At 40.0% G+C, this 12,979-nt stretch overlaps 1 protein-coding gene across 1 annotated transcript in view; it reads left to right on the forward strand.

Annotated features, from left to right (window-relative positions):
• The first annotated feature begins 2,289 nt into the window (after nucleotides 1-2,289).
• LOC131362326 (voltage-dependent calcium channel gamma-2 subunit-like) overlaps nucleotides 2,290-12,979 on the forward strand; it is a 76,449-nt gene continuing 65,759 nt past the window's right edge. Inside the window, exon 1 of the mRNA XM_058404261.1 lies at nucleotides 2,290-3,920. Coding sequence (XP_058260244.1) covers nucleotides 3,710-3,920 — 211 coding nt within the window. The 5' untranslated portion in view covers nucleotides 2,290-3,709. The remainder of the gene's footprint in view (nucleotides 3,921-12,979) is intronic.

Consider the following 12,979-nt stretch of genomic DNA (forward strand, 5'->3'; position numbering starts at 1 on the left):
GAGTATTTCATTTTCGAACCAAGTAAAAGAATTAGCAATGGCACCCTTGTTGTTAGCATTGACTCCCTTTTTTTGCGGCACTAATCTGGTTAGCAGTGCTAATAAGATCTAGACTGTGATATAATCTGCTTGGTGTTCTGGCGACAAAGAGCATAATGACGTCTCACCAACGAAACTTCGCTAATATGTACGCCCGGCTCATTAACTCCCAGTAAATCCATTCTATGTGAATTCACAGTGGATTTCAAACACACACACACACACACAGAGGGAAAGCATGGCCAATGCTAGCAGTGCTATTTGCTCATTGTTCGTTGCAGTGATTGTCACACAGCTAATGGAGACCGGATTAGCATGCAGGGACGCGTAGGCAAACACAAGCTCCCATGGTGGATAGGAACCTGCCAGCCACACACACACACACACACACACACAGTGTAGCATACATCCACAATATAGAAGCAAACAGTATATAAAAAAAACAACAAGGACACCTCCACACTTGTCTTTTGTTAGCAACAACTTAGCCATTGGTAATATGAGAAATCTTTAACGTTCTTGAAGTATTTCACTTCTCAAAACAAACAAAATGTTTTATAGATTGTTTTTTATAGATCCAACCATGATCTAATGCGAGAAGTAAAGGAAAAATGAATAAAATCGTGCTTTATTTTCTTTTGATAGTCTGTGCAGTTATACAGGGGGTTGAGGAGAGCTTCTAGAAAATTCTGAGTTGAGATTGTGTTGTTGTGTTGAGATGCTTTGTTTCTTCTCAGTTATTCTTCTTCTTCTTATTATTATTATTATTATTAATAATAATAATAATAATAATAATAATAATAATAATAATATTACACTCAATCACTACACAGTCAATGCTACACGTCAGTCAAATTCACTTATGGAGCCATTTTCCTAAAAAAATTACCTCAGAATACTTAATTTTTTTGAGGTGGTGTTTTTGACATTGTGACCAGAAATGTTTTTAGAAAAGTTTCTGGTGGTTGAAGCTAAAATAATCCAAAAAAGGGGGGATTTAATGCAAAGAAACAGCACTGGGAAGCTGCTTCTTTCAGTTTAAAGTGCTAAAACACTAGCATGAAATCGTAGCTAGCAGACCAAGCTGTTGCTAATTGTTGTTGGCTAGCATTAACTTCCTCACACAGGATAATAAATCGGCTAAGGTAGATTTTATGAGGGGTTTGGCTGAGGGGAAAACGGCTAGTTAAGATAAGCTATAGCTAAGATACGCTAGCTATTAGCCAGGAAGAGTGGAGTAATCCTAAGCCGCAAGCAGCGATCTGCAGGGGTCCAAGCACTCATCACGAATCTTGTTTAGGCAAAAATATAATTATTAAAAGGCTTAGTGGTTAGCACTGTTGCCTCACAGCAAGAAGGTCCTGGGTTCGAACAGGCAGGGGCCTTTCTGTGTGGAGTTTGCATGTTCTCCCCATGCCTGCGTGGGTTTACTCCGGGTACTCCGGTTTCCTCCCACAGCCCAAAAACATGTACATTAGGTTGATTGGTCATTCTAAATTGCCCATAGGAGTGAGTGTGTGTGTGTGTGTGTGTGTGTGTGTGTGTGTCTATATGTGTGGCCCTGTGATGAACTGGTGACCTGTCCAGGGTGTACCCCTGCCTTTCGCCCAATGTGTGCTGGGATAGACTCCAGCAGATCCCCGTGACCCTAATTAGAAATAAAGTGGGTATAGAAGATGGATAATTATTAAAGTTTTGTTATGGTCATTATTAAAAATGAATCAATCATAGATTAGATTTTTTAAAAATTACCACAGCTATGCAGTTCACTAAATATCAGACCGCTCAGACGTACTGAGAACCGGTTATTTAAAGCTCTGCTTTAAATTTTTTCTTTATTATACACAAAGTAAAAATTGCGTATTATTATTATTATTATTATTATTATTATTATTATTTAGATATGCCCGGAAAACTTATTATTTACTTATTATTTAATATTTCATCCACCTGCCGAATTTTGAGAAACTCATCCAACATAAATAAGGCTTACGTTATGTTCACGTGAACCGTTCACCTGTTTGCATCAAAATGTAAAGGACTAAATGGACACTATGGGTGTAATAATAATAATAATAATAATAATAATAACATATATTCATATATTATGCTGTTAATTAACTAATGATGATTATGGTTCTAGTGCACGCGCTGAGTGTGTGAGCATGCAGGAGTGGCGCGCGCCAATGGGAACGGAGGGCCGGTCTCCGGTCTGCTCCCGCCTCCTCTGCGCTCCGGTTCCTCTTCTTGCTTTCCGCAACACGTCGCGTTTTGTTTTTCATCACAGGACTCTTTCTCTCTCTCTCTCTCTCTCTCTCTCTCTCCTTCCTCCTCCCCCTTTTCTTTTTCTCGGTACATGGCGCAGAGGAGCCGCGCGAGCCGGTCGCCTCGTGTCCGTCCATCACCGGGCGTCGCGGATTTGGATGTAACGGCGCGAGAGGGGGAAAAAAATCGGCGGTAAGACCGGTAGCTTACCGGGCGGGCAGGCAGGCGCGCGCCACCGAACCTGTTATCTTTTCCATCCATCCTTACATCAATCCATCCGTCCACCCACTGTGCATCTCTCTCTCTCTCTCTCTCTCTCTCTCTCTCTCTCTCTCTACCCCCCGTCCATGTCGCGCGATGCCGCACGCGGATGCCGTTCTCGTTTTCGGAGGACATTTTCGCAGCGCTAGGAGCCACCTATGGAAACTGGGGATCAAAATTTTAGGAAGAAAAGAAAGAGGATATCAGCCGGGTCTTCCTTTGATTTTATTTCATTTGATTTCCCCTTTTCATCTGTCTGTTGATTGATTGATTGATTGATTGATTGATTGATTGATTGATTCTGATTGGTTGCTTTTCTCCCTCGTGCATTTGCTCCTCTTTTTTTTCACTGATTTGTGACACGCATGTCACCGGCACATCTGCACACCACTTCCATATAGTCTTCTGGTTTCATTTGAAAATCATCCAGCAGTTTATTCTGCATCTGCCATCCCTTTCTTCATGCTTCTTTTTTTCTGTCTCTCCTTATTAAAACAGGGTGCTTAGTTAGAGAGCTTACTAAAGGAGCACGGTGTGTGTGTATAAATATATGTACATATATATATATGTGTGTGTGTTAGACAATTTTGCTGCTCTTTAGCTCCACACTTGTTGTGATACATTGCATATATACAGATTTTAAAACACAGAGGGCAAAGCGTCTCTCTGTTCCTCCGTCCACCCCCATTTCACGCCAACATTTCATCCTTGCATTCCTCCGGAGTGCTGTATTTAACACCTTTAACACATCATAGGGAACGGGACGAGCTCACAACCTGCGAAAGGATTTAACTCACACTTGCGCTTGTCACATACAGGTTTCAGATCATCATCATGCCATTAAAGTCCCTCTTAAGCAATTAGTACATGTATATCGCGTTATCTTCTTTAGCTGGTCTTATAGTGTAAGAAGGAGTGGAGGTAAGAAGCACAGCAGCAGCCGAAGAGGCTTTTCCAAATTTCTTTACTAGTGAGTAATCGTACAAACGCAACCATAAGGTTCCTGGCGCGTCCGTCTTCTTCCCCCTCCTTCCGCTCCAACCTGTCCCGTTTTTTCCATTCGGTCCGTTCCCCTCCGTTCTCCAATATTTATTTCCTGTACGTGAAGAGGAAAGGGGGTCCCCCCGTCGTGCAATGCAGCAGCATGGGCACGTTTGACCGTGGCGTGCAGATGCTGCTGAGCACGGTGGGCGCGTTTGCTGCGTTCAGCCTCATGACCATCGCTGTGGGCACAGACTACTGGCTGTACTCACGAGGCGTCTGCAAGATCAAAACCACCAACGAGAACGAGACCAGCAAGAAGAACGAGGAGGTCATGACCCACTCGGGCCTGTGGAGGACGTGCTGCTTGGAGGGTAAGGAGCTTGACTCGTCTCTTTTTTTTTGTCTCTTTCATGTCTGGTGGGTTTGAGAGCTTTTTCCTACTCTAACACGTCAGATTCAAGTCCTCACTTCAGGTTCATGAATACAGGCTGATCAAAGATCTCAGGTTTAGGGTCAGCATGCTCTGAACTAGAGTGTGGAATTGAAGTCCATTTTTTTGTTCAGTGTGAAGTGCATCCACCAAAGACGGAGTTTGAGATCTCGGTTGCTGAGAGAAACGCCGTACCTCCACCACATTGCAAACGGTCTAGTTTTTTTGACGTTTTTCCATTTTAACACCACATCAGAAGTCAATCTACACCCCAAAGCTGTTCTCTGACCATTAGCCTAAGTATAAACACTCACACTGTCCGGTTTATTAGGTCGTTCATGCAGTTATCCGATCAGCCGATCCTCTGCGTGAAATCATGCAGAAACAGACCAAGTGCTTGGGTTAATTTTCACGTCAAGCATCAAAAGGATGAAAAGTCTGATCTCTGTGTCTTTAACTGTTCTAGCATGGATATGGGAACACGTCAGGATCCTCTCCTGTCAGAGAAGAACAGGAATCTGAGGCACGGACTCACACAGACTGGACAGCTGAAGACAGAGCGGGTGATTTTTGCCTGGGATTCCTGTTCTTCTCTGACAGGAGCGGAAGCCGATGTGGTCTTCAGCTCATCCGTCTCAAGCTGTGTCATGCATGGTGAGATTTTCTGCTTTTCTGCTCACCACAGCTGTAAAGAGTGATTAGAATCATGAGGTACTATATCCTTCCTGGAAGATTGAACCAATTCAATTCAATTCAATTGGATTCAATTCAATTTTATTTGTATAACAATGGACATTGTCTCAAAGCAGCTTTACAGAACATAAGACATATAGTACAGACTAATATTAGACTAATATTTAAATTATCCTTAATAAGCAAGCCTGATGTGATTGTGGTGGGGAAAAACTCCCTTAGAGGGTAAGAGGAAGAAACCTTGAGAGGAACCAGACTCAAAAGGGAACCTCATCCTCATTTGGGTGACACCGGAGAGTGTGAATCATCATAAACAAGGGAGAGTGTGATTATAAATCATCATAAACCCCGGAGAGTGTGATTATAAATCATCATAAACACCAGAGTGTGTGATTATGAATAATGTCCTTTCTGCACTTATATACAGTCAGTTGGAGTTGTGTAACCAGGAGCTCCTGAGCAGCTCATACATCTGAGTTTATTATAGATTCAACACCAACTCCTCCATGCCGAAGCCTTCAAATGCTCAATGATGGAGATACAGCATATGTAGAAAGTTATTTTGTTTATGTTTCCACCCACAGAATTCCCACTCACTTGATGTTCTTTGTTTTCCGCACCACTCTGTGTGAACTCCACACTCGAGACTGTTGTGTGGGAAAATCACAGATCAGGAGTTTCTCAATGAAACCAGCTTATCTTGGACCAACAACCATGCTGACAAAACCCAAGTTATCATATACGCTACTTCATGTCAAGTTTTACACCAACAATGGTGTTCAGTAACCGACTGAAATGAGATCAGTGTCTTATATCAACTTACAGACGCAGGCTCTTTAGTCTGATAACAGATAAGAACCGTTCTCTGACTTGACCTCAGCACAGATGTAATGCTAAGAGCAGCAGAGCGAACATGTACCGTGATGTTTCAGCTTCCTGAACTTTCCACTTACCAGATGTTCGTGTGCACCAGATGTTCATGTTTCACCACACCATCACATCCTGCGTTTAAGTAACTTTATTAAATTCGCAAAAAAAGGCCAAGAACTGCAGTGATAGCAGTTGGTGGTCATCTCCAGGACATTCATGTGAGTCAGGAATCATATGAAGCCCACTGGATAGATGTCACACCACCATGGTTTCTTCAGATTTACACAGATTTCTGAGGTAAATATCAGTCCATCTGAAGGTTGTTTTTTTTTTATGATTGTTGGATTCAAAAAGCTGCTTTTTTGTAGGGTTTTCTTTGGAAATCTATTCGAATCAGTGCAATCACAAGCACAGCATTCTCCAAAATAGCTAGATCTTAGAGCATCTGAAATACGTTTAACTTAAATAACCCCAAAAAAAGTTACCATGATGTGGAAAGCAGCAAAATGGTGAAGATTCATTAAGGAACTGGCCTCGCTCTAAAGCGATGATTCTCCCAGTGCACTTGTGATGGAAAGCAACCGGTGTTAATGCTGTTTAAAATGTTATTGAGTTTTTGCACTTTAAATGGAAACTTTACCTCAGGTTTACCTGAAAAAACAAACAAACTCAAAAACAATGAAGGTCCTGGAGGAAAACAGTGTGGAGCTTCGTTACTCCAGTAATGTTTTAACAGATAAAAATGTAGCTTATTATACACCAGTTTGCCATGAGAGATTATATTATTCTTCACTTTTGGCATATGCCCTTTTCCAGATCAACTTAGATTTTTATTTCACTTTATACAATTAGGGTTAAGGGCCTTGCTCAGGGGTCCAGCAGTGGCAGCTTGATGGACCTGGAATTCAAACCTTGAATTGGTACCTCCACGCTTTTTTATTCAGTACATTTCTGTACGTATTACTGATCACAGATCAGATGAACGAGGCGTATTTCCGCGCTCCTCGTGCTCTCTACATCCTCGCTCGCTCTCCTGAACCCTTTTTAATTGCCGTTCATTTTAAACCATCTGGTTTGGTGGTGAAACAATCAATAGGATGAAGTGCGAGCAGAATCTCCCAGGCGGAGGAGAGCTGGACGGAGGAATACAGACAGAGATTCTCATCCTGCGCAACCCTGAGTGGGTGGGGCTTTTGCTTTTACCCAGTGACATCACCAACCCCTGATTGGATAACTCCAGCGTCTTTTAGCTAGCGGAGCTCCTAGGCAAAACTTTAATAGCAGACTTTGTTGGAAATAAGTACAGAATCCTGTCTTTCCTCAGTCCTCAGGAAGGCATCGTATCTGACGAGTCTCTTTAGTTCTGTAGCTAGTTTCCGTGGCCAGATCTCACTACTCTGGTGCTGCTAGTGAAACCATGGCAACTGCTTTAAAAAAAAATTGAAATAAGCCCGCCTACTTGGGACAAACCTAGAGAGCGGTTTTAATGCAGCATCTGGTTTGGTGCCTGCGATGTAGTGACTGACAGAATAATGGAAATTCTGTCAGTAGTAGCGCAATAATGACCTTTTATGAGCCCCTCTCCTGTCCACCTGAGGGATTATGGACACTTCCCTAGGTGACCCAGGTGAAGGCCCTGGTATGAGTGATGGTCAAAAGAATGGTGAGGCAGTACTGTGAAAGTTCTTTTTCATTTGGATTTACTTTATACGGTGGCCGAGAAGTACAAAACAAAATAACAAATCCAAAAACACAAGGACGATTCAGACAAACCGGAAAAGGTAGGTATAGTTTGTGAATGGAATTCTGACCTCTGATTGGACGAGACATCTGTCACTCAGGATACACAAGCAGTAGAAAATTGTGCTAAGTAGCGTGTAAGGAGCGCTATAAGAGCAGAGCTGCATTCATACACACACCAATGTACTTTCTACTGCTGCAGCTACTGCTAGACTTCCTACAGATCCTGAGTGACAGTTTCATTTAATCAGAGGAAAGAATTCCATTCACAAACTATACCTACCTTATCTGGTTTGTCTAAATTGTCCTTGTGTTTTTGGATTCGTTATTTTTTTTTTCTGATTTTTATTTTACTTTCTGATTTTTTTTTAGTTTTTTTATTTGTTATTATTTTTTGTTATTTATTTTTTTAGATTTGTTATTTTGTTTTTTTGGATGTTTATTTTGTTTTCTGATTTTTTTTATTTGTTTGTTGATTTAGGTTTTTTTTTTGGATATGTTATTTTGCTTTTTTTGGATTTGTTATTATTTTTTTGTTATTTTGTTTTTTTGGATTTGTTATTATTTTTTGTTATTTATTTATTTATTTATTTATTTATTTATTTATTTATTTATTTATTTATTTATTTATTTATTTTTGTTATTTTTGGGTTTGATTTATTTATTTGTTTTTTTTTATTTGTTATTTTGTTTGTTTTTTTTGTTTTTTTTATTTGTTATTTTTTCAGATTTGTTGTCTTGTTTTTTTATTTTTATTTTTCTGATTTGTTATTTTATTTCGCACTTCTAGGCCACTGTTACTTTTATTTGGGATCTAACTACCATAACTTCATCATACTTGGTGTGTGTGTGTGTGTGTGTGAAAAGCTATCCAAGCTTAAACGCCGTCTCTAAACAATAAGAGTTAGGCGACAGGATGTCATGTGGTAAAATGTTTGCGACAGGGTGTCATGTGGTAAAATTTTGCTCACTGGTGTGCTGTGGGATTTTGTTCCATGTTAAAAACTGCCCCAGAACAGGTTACAGAACACAGGTCTGACTTCCTGTCTCTGACTTTGGCCACATCTGTGAGCACGTCCTTAACATCTGCTCAGGTTTTTGCCGTCCGTCTGTCAGAAGCAGCCATGGGTTCGAGAGGACGCAGTGACTCCTGGTGTAGCGGCGTAGCAGCAGTGTGTGTGTGTGTGTATGTGTGTGTTCAGTCTGAGACACGACTTTAATATCAAAGCTGCTGAAAAAAACATTGTTATTTAGTTGAGGAATTTGCTGAGCTGTAAAATAACTGATCAATATTTCCCTGAAGAGAGAGTCGTGCTGTGTGTGTGTGTGTGTTTGTGTGTGAGAGAGAGAGAGTGTCAGTGAGTGAGAGTGGGTGTATGTGTAAGTGTGTGTGTATGTGTGTGTATATATGTGTGTGTAAGTGTGTTTGTATATGTGTGTATGTAAGTGTGTGAGTGTGTGTATATGTGTGTGTATATATGTGTGTGTGTGAGAGTGAGTGTGTGTGAGTGAACAAATGTTTCTTCTTTTAAACCTCCAGATTGGACACTAAAGAATTTTTTTCTCTTGTACAGAATACCAGGATACGTGTCATCTCTGATGAAGCTGCTTTAAGTATCGCTGTGTGTGGTTTTTTTTTGCTGTATCGTATCGTACGGTATCGTATCGTATCGCTGTACTGTACTGTACTGTACTCAGCTCCTCCTGCAGCTCATCAGTCATGTGTGAGTTCCTCAGAGCGCTCTGAAGCGAGCGGGTCATAAATCAGCGAGTCCAGCTCAGACGGTGAGCCGCTGGAGGTGGAGCAGATTTACAGCCAGTGTGTTAGCGTAATCTTCCCCTGGAGCACTCCAAACCCACCGGAGAGAGGCCAGACCGCAGTGAAATTAGCAGCGCTTCAAATATTTACACCAGAGCGGCTACTGCATCAGTGTGTGTGTATGTGTGTGTGTGTGTGTGAGAGAGAGAGGAAAAGACCACCCTATAGCAACCTATGTGCTAGATTAAAAACACATTCATCTGTATACTGTGTGTGTGTGTGTGTGTGTGTGTGTGAGAGAGAGGAAAACACCACCCTTTAGCAACCTATGTGGTTGATTAAAAACACATAAATCTGTGTACTGTGTGTGTGTGTGTGTGTGAGTGAGTGAGTGAGTGAGTGAGTGAGTGTGTGTGTGTGTGTGAGTGTGTGTGTGTGTGAGTGTGTGTGTGTGAGTGAGTGTGTGTGTGTGTGTGTGTATGAGGAATGTTCATGACAAGATATTAACTACAGTTTATTACACGAACACGAAGGTGAGATTATATTTAAAATATTTCTACACGATCAGCCGAAGTTTCTGTGGCTCAGACGCAGTCGAATGTCCAGACACGCCCCTCTCCATCAACTGGACGTTTGTCTTCGTGAGCAGGAAAGCGAATAGGGTTACACTGAAAAATCAAAACAATCAAAAGAAAAAAAAAGCAAAATGCAGGTTCAAGGAGCGAAAGCTCAATGTTGATGACAGGTGGGAGGAGTTTAAAATGCTGTGCTCGCGGAAAAAAAACACACACAAAAACACATAATGTTGCCAAAAAAAGTCATGAAAACAATCAGAAGGAGAAAAAACACAGGTTCGAGGCGTCATCTCAGTGTCAATCAAAATAGTGGGCGGGGCTAAGTTCTAAAACAATGAAAATCATTCTTGATTATTATTCCAAAAAATTAGAATTGTTGAGAAATGGAAATCTCAACAATGGAATAAAAACACAAAAATATATCATATTTATATTGATAATTTAAACTCTATATCAATATCTATAATAATCTAATACAGTCATAATTTCATAATTATTTCGTAATTATTAGCAGTAGATGTTGGTGATGTTGGTGAGCTTCAGGACGGACGTCTTTAAGATAGAGGAACCTTGTGCTGACGTGTTCATCATTTCAAGCTCTGGTCGTGTTTTAAACCATAAACCTGTGGCACGTATTCACTCGCTTCATGCTAATAAGTACATAAATAAATAAGTAAATAAATAAATAAACAAACAAGTATAAATAGTTAGATAATTGATTAAATAAATAATTAAATAAATAAATATAATAGATGAATAAATAAATAACTAAATAAATAAACAAATAGGTAAACAATAACTCAGTAACTAAATAACTAAATAAATATATATATGTATATATACATATATATAGATAGATAGATAGATAGAATTCTGAATTTAAATTGTTTCAGAAGTTCAAGAATATTAAATATTAATCTAATAAAAGCCACACAGAGAATTATTTATATTCTAGTGCAATTTTTAACACAGAGCTAGCATGAGAACGATATGACAGCTCTGTGTCAAAATTTCACTAGAATGGAAATAATTCTCTGTGTGGCTTTTATTAGATTAATATTTAATATTCTGGAACTTCTGAAACATCAGCATCGTTTTTGTTTTGTTTTTTATCTCGCCATGCTGTGTTTAAACCGCTCTCTATGTCCCAAGTAGGCGGGCTTATCTCCAGTTTTTTGTTTTGTTAAAGCAGTTGCCATGGTTTCACTAGCAGCACCAGAGTAGTGAGATCTGGCCACGGAAACTAGCTACAGAACTAAAGAGACTCGTCAGATACGACACCTTCCTGAGGACTGAGGAAAGACAGGATTCTGTAATTATAAGTCTGCTATTAAAGTTTTGCCTAGGAGCTCCGCTAGCTAAAAGACACTGGAGTTATCCAATCAGGGTTGGTGATGTCACTGGGTAAAAGCAAAAGCCCCACCCACTCAGGGTTGCGCAGGATGAGAATCTCTGTCTGTATTCCTCCGTCCAGCTCTCCTCCGCCTGGGAGATTCTGCTCGCACTTCATCCTATTGATTGTTTCACCACCAAACCAGATGGTTTAAAACGAACGGCAATTAAAAAGGGTTCAGGAGAGCGAGCGAGGATGTAGAGAGCACGAGGAGCGCGGAAATACGCCTCGTTCATCTGATCTGTGATCAGTAATACGTACAGAAATGTACTGAATAAAAAAGCGTGGAGGTACCTTACAGTACCTAAAGGATCACAGACATGAACATGCCACAGATTAGTGGTTAAGGTGATGGACTAATGATCAGAAGGTTCCTGGACCCCTGAGCTAGGCCCTTAACCCTCAATTCCTTAGTTGTATAAAATATAAATCACTGTGGATAATGGAGTCTGCCAAAAATGTAAAAAATGAACAGAAAATTCATGATATTTTGAGATATTTTACAAAATTAACCGCAGATTCGGGTCATGTGACATCATCACTAACGAGCATTCAGTCAAATTCTTCTTCCAGTCACGTGAGTGGATATGAGTACAGCTCTCATACTGGGTTATTACAGGCGAGAGGAGAATCTTGTGCTTGCGATTTCACTAAATCAAATAGTTGTATATTGATAAATATATATATATATATATATATATATATATATTTATATATATGTGCCACATATTCACTCACCTTATGCTAATAAATAAGTTAGCAAGTAAATAAATAAATAGATAAATAAACATAGATTAATAAATAATTAAATAATTAAATAAAAAAAAAAATCAAATAAATATAAAGAGGTAATTAATTAATTAGATAATTAAACAATAAATAAATAAATATAGATAGATAGATAGATAGATAGATAGATAGATAGATAGATAGATAGATAGATAGATAGATAATTAAAAATAAACAAATAGAACCGGAGTAAAGATGGACGTTTTCTTGTGACTGCATTGTGTAAATGGGTGTAACATAAGATTACTGTACTGCTACACAACAAGAGCGCACACAAACACACACACGCTGCTGTGATAGATGTGTCGTTTGTGGTCTGCGGCTCATCCAGGCGATACGGATGCAGGTGTAGCGAGTGCAGCTAATCTGCTTTATTAATCTTCATTATTCTCACAATGGAGACGTGAAGCTAAAGCCGAGAAAGCGGCTCGCCTTACGTACCTAATTTCCTTTTCTCCTCTGGACAAGTTCCCTATTTATCCCCTATTTATCCACCAACGCTCCAAGCCAAGCAAATCCCACTCTCGCCCGGCGCGGCGTTCACGATCGAACAGATTTCCAGTGCCGTGTGCATCCATATGTCGGCAGTCGCAATTCGTAGCTGTGAAGCGAGGTGTGAAAATGCTAATCTCTGACTAATTGCGCATTGTTTCCCACCCAGTAGGTTTAAACTCACACACCTTTTTAGTAGCAGGCTAGCATATGCGGTTTAGCTAATAAAGGCTGAAAGCGCTTCAGTCACAGGTGTGTTGTGTTGTTACTTACACACATTGTTGTGTCTGTTGTGTGTAACAATGACGTTTTGGTTGATAAATAAAGTAGGAATTTAACACCTCTGCCTCCAAAACCAACCTTTTTAGAAGAACTTAAAAGAGCATGTGCTCGGATGTGTGTGTGTGTGTGTGTTGCAGATATAGATAATCTTGCTGCCCATATGCTGCTTGGCGATGGAGGATTATGTACATAGACTGATTAGATAAGGATTAACACATCGCTGTCTCTCCAGCTAATGTTCCGACTCTCATTTAGCATCACTTGCTATTATAATGCCATTGCTACACAGTAACAGGGGTTATGCCAAACACAGCTGAACATAATGAAGCCTGCATAGCTGAATGTGTTCAATACAGAACAGGAAGGACAGTAAAGATACAAAAACACAACAAAACGCAGCAATGCAA

Source organism: Hemibagrus wyckioides, linkage group LG02, assembly GCF_019097595.1.
Source record: "Hemibagrus wyckioides isolate EC202008001 linkage group LG02, SWU_Hwy_1.0, whole genome shotgun sequence".
Taxonomy (NCBI): domain Eukaryota; kingdom Metazoa; phylum Chordata; class Actinopteri; order Siluriformes; family Bagridae; genus Hemibagrus; species Hemibagrus wyckioides.